We start from the raw sequence: 4251 nt of genomic DNA, 5'->3' as shown, positions 1-4251 counted from the left end.
CAAAAAGCCAGGGCATCACAATACTATAAATGCATAGTAACCAAAGCAGCATGCTACTGGTACAAAAACAGACACATAGCCCAATGGAACAGAATAGAGAACCTATAAACAATCTAGTCGTCAACAAAGTTGACAATACAAGCAATGGGGAAAGGACTCCCTATTCAATAACTGGTACTAGGATAACCGACTAGCCATATACAGAGGAATGAAACTGAAACTATTTCATTCTTTCCCCTACCTTTCACCATATACAAAACTTCACTCAAGATGGATTAAAGGTTTAAATGGAAGACCTCGAACTATAAAAATCCTAGAAGACAACCTAGGAAGCACTATTCTCGACACTGGCCTTGGCAAATAATTTATGACTAAGTCTTCAAAAGCAATTGCAACAAAAACAGAAACTGACAAGGAGGACCTAATTAAACTAAAGAGTTTCTGCACAGCAGAAGAAACTATCAGTAGAATAAACAGACAACCTACCGTATGGGAGAAAATACTCCCAAACTGTGCATTCGACAAAAGCCTAATATCCAGAATTTATAAAGAACTTAAACAATTGAACAAGCAAAAAACAACCCCATTAAAAATGCATGAAAGACCTGGACAGATGCGTCTCAAATGAAGACATACAAGCAGCCAACAAACATGAAAAAGTGCTTATCATCACTAATCATTAGAGAAATGCAAATCAAAACCACAATGAGATACTATCTCACACCATTCAGAATGACTGTTATTAAAAAGTCAAAAACAACAGATATGAGGAGGCTGCAGAGAAAAGGAAACGTATACACTGTTGGTGGGAATGTAAACTAGTTCAGCCACTATGGACAGTAGTTTGGAGATATCTCAAAGAACTTAAAACAGAACTACCATTTGATACAGCAATGGCATTACTGGAGATTATATATACATGCAAATTATTCTACCAAAAAGACACATGCACTTGCATGTTCATCATAGCACCACTTACAATAAATAGCAAAGACATGGAATCAACCGAGGTGTTCATCAGTGGTGGGCTGAATGAAGAAAATGTGGTTCATATATGCCATGAAATACTATACAGCCATAAAAAAGACCCAAATCATGTCCTTTGCAGCAATATGGATGCAGCTGAAACCCATTATCCTAAGCAAATTAACACAGCAAAAGAAAACCAAATATTGCATGTTCTCACCTATAAGTGGGAGTTAAACATTGGGTACTCATGGATGTAAAGATGGCAGCATTAGACACCGGGGATTTCTACAGAGGGAAGGGAGTGAGGGGTCAAGGGTTGAAATGCTAACTGCTGAGTATTATGCTCAGTACCCGGTGTTTGGATGAACGGAGGCAAGATGGTGCACTTCCGGGTTCTTCATCCCCCCCCTCCCAACTTTTCCGCGCGCGCGAAAATGCAGCCGGCGACCCGGGAAGGTGCAGACCAACTGGGCATGCACCAGGTGACGTCAATCCAAAGAGACCAAGATTTACCTGGTCGCACCTGCGGAACGCCCCCGACACGCCCGTGCCCTGCCTATTGCCCTCCCACTCCTAGAAAAGCCGCTCTCCACCAGTGAGCCACGCGGTCTTCCTCCAGCCCCACTGAAGTCGGGATGCAGGAACCCCGCCCGAGAGCCCCACGAGGGGGGGACTCTGTCGGCCTTCTTTGCCGGAGGCCGACAGACTTCTTCCCCACACCTTAGGTTACCAAAATAAACTTGCAGTTTTGCTCCTACACTTGCCTACCCGCTGGTTCTTTTGTGCTCGCTCGGCTGGTCTTAGAAAAACAAATCACCCAGGTGATGGAATTATTTGAATCCCAAGCCCAGCATAACACAATATACCCAGGTAACAAACTTGCACATGTATCCCCAGAATCTAAAATAAAAATTGGAAAAAAAAGATTTTTTTTAAATTATTGCCCAAAGAATACTTTCATATATTATCAGCAGATATTCTCTTTTTTGTATATTGAATTTAACTCAGAATGATTTAGGTAATGTTTAATGCATTAATCTCTTTTACCTCAAGAAAGTAATACTGTCATAGAAAGCAGAAGGAAATACAAGAAGGTGCTGGAGATTGATAATCTTCCTGGCAGGAGGACACCCAAGTCAGCAGTTTCTTATACAATCCTATAATAATAAAAGCAGTTCAAGAATGGTCCAAAAAAAGAATTAATTGCTTACAATAAGATCAATATCTGTAACTTGGAATAATGTGTACAAGATGATTAGGAAAACACTATAATTTCAACAGGCAAACTATGAACAACCAATTCAAGTAAAAGATAATACCTAACAATGGGGAAAATAGTAACCTAAGAAATGCAAATTTTAAAAAAATAAAGTATTGGCATTTGCTTTTTTAATTGACAAATTTTTTATTCATTGGTAAAAGCTATTTCCTTTTAAATAGAAGAGGAAATAGATGAAAATTGAGGGATATTGATTTTCTCATATTTTGCTAGTAGAAGAGTAATAACAACTTGTAACAAAGTTAGAAGAATGCTCACACACTTTGAATTAGTGATTATACTTCCAGGGATTAATCCAAAGTAAATTATTCTTACAGTAAATGTGTACAAAACATCCAAGGCACCACTACTTCTAATGACAAAAGAAAGAGCTCAAGTGTCTAACAACAAGATTGTCTACAGAACATCCATATGAGGAAATATGGTGCAACCATTAAAAGAGTTGGTTGTACAGGTCAATGTAAAATATGAAGAGGAAGGCAAAATATGCAACATACAACATATACACATCTTTTGACATGAAAAGGGTCTAGAAAAGATCAATACAAATTATTTAATTATGGAATTAGAAGGATGAGAGTAGGAGTGGTTTTGTTCACTTCTCTCATTTTATGTGGTCCTATTGATTTTATAATCAAAAACATGATTATGAAACTATTAAACATTATGAAATATAAATTATTTGAAAGTTATTTATTTCTTCTTAACACCCTTTGCATTCAGCAATACTGGTTTGATGAGAGGGGGTTTTTACAGTCTGAACTGAAGCTCAATGAGTGGTAATAGATTAAGTCAATGCTTCTCACAATGGACAATCCTCCTCCTGACAATCCATAAACTATACCTGTTCATTTTAGCAGGCATCAGTGGCTTCTCAGACTCTGACTCCTAGGTTAAATCATTCTGCCACCACTCTATGAATGACAAGGGATTCACACTCATGTGCTCAATTCCTTCTTTGGCCTTAGCAAAAATGACCAAGTGTTTCTTATGGGAATCAAATTGACCCTCTAATACATCCTACTTTGGGTTGTAAGTCAATGTTGAAAAATACCAAAGCCCTCTATGTTTTTGTTTTTTCTTTGCACTTCTATTAGGAAAGAGTGAGACTGTTATGAAGACCGAAGCATGTATTAATGCTGTGGCTATGAGAGGCGTTCTGCGGCAGAAACACACTTCCCTACATCAAGAAGGAACAACTTCAAGTTGGATCCTGTGTGGACGATCTTGGTGCTAAGCAGAAAAGAAGTTTGGACCTTGAGACCAGCCAGTTCAACATATATACTTTTTGCAAAATTTCCTTAATTTAAAATATTTCTTATTTTAAATATACAAAACATTTTAGAAAACCTTAGAGTAAATTTTAGTCTTAGAGCCAGAAGATAAGCTTATAGCCATCTAGATATTTTGCATATTGCTCTTACAGCAATAATGGTTTGGTTCACTTTATAAAAAATAAAATGTGTTAAAATGTAGTTTAAATGTTGTTCTTGATCCAAGTATTGATTTGTTTCACTCATTGCACTTCACTCATCTCGGTAGCTCTCAGAGAATTATAATAGTGAGGAATGAAAACTGATTCAGACTAAATCAGGCAACTTAGGCCTAAGTGAAACTTTCAGTAATCATTTTATTCACCATTATACTCACAGCAATGAGCACAATGCCTGGCGTGTAATTTTAGAAAATAGTCTTACCAGTGAAGAGTTAGTCCATGCTTTCTCTATTTTAGGCATCCAACACATGCCATATAGTTATGATGAACTCATTTTGTAACAATCATATGAGGTAAGTACAATTATTCCCAATTTATGAATGAGTAAACTGAAAATCTTACAACTAGGTAGAGGCAGAGCAGAGATTTGAAGACAAGTTATAAAACATATCCCTCTAATATGGTAAGCCCTAAATACATATCTGAAGAATTACTAAACATTTAAAGCTATGTCTTCAGAGTCAGACTTCCACCTGGGGGTTTGGAAATCTGAATGCTATGCCAAATA

The 4251-nt window shown here is 37.2% G+C and overlaps 1 protein-coding gene across 1 annotated transcript in view; it reads left to right on the top strand.

Annotated features, from left to right (window-relative positions):
• SLC9C1 (solute carrier family 9, subfamily C (Na+-transporting carboxylic acid decarboxylase), member 1) overlaps nucleotides 1-3485 on the top strand; it is a 131592-nt gene extending 128107 nt beyond the window's left edge. Inside the window, 1 exon segment of the mRNA XM_011932809.1 lies at nucleotides 3346-3485. Within this exon segment, the coding sequence (XP_011788199.1) occupies nucleotides 3346-3485 (140 nt within the window).
• Nucleotides 3486-4251: the final 766 nt, after the last annotated feature.

This window comes from Colobus angolensis, unplaced genomic scaffold (assembly GCF_000951035.1).
Source record: "Colobus angolensis palliatus isolate OR3802 unplaced genomic scaffold, Cang.pa_1.0 Scaffold98, whole genome shotgun sequence".
In the NCBI taxonomy this organism is placed as follows: Eukaryota; Metazoa; Chordata; class Mammalia; order Primates; family Cercopithecidae; genus Colobus; species Colobus angolensis.
Note: the sequence above shows the minus strand (reverse complement) of the source record. Positions and strands in the feature narration are given on the sequence as shown.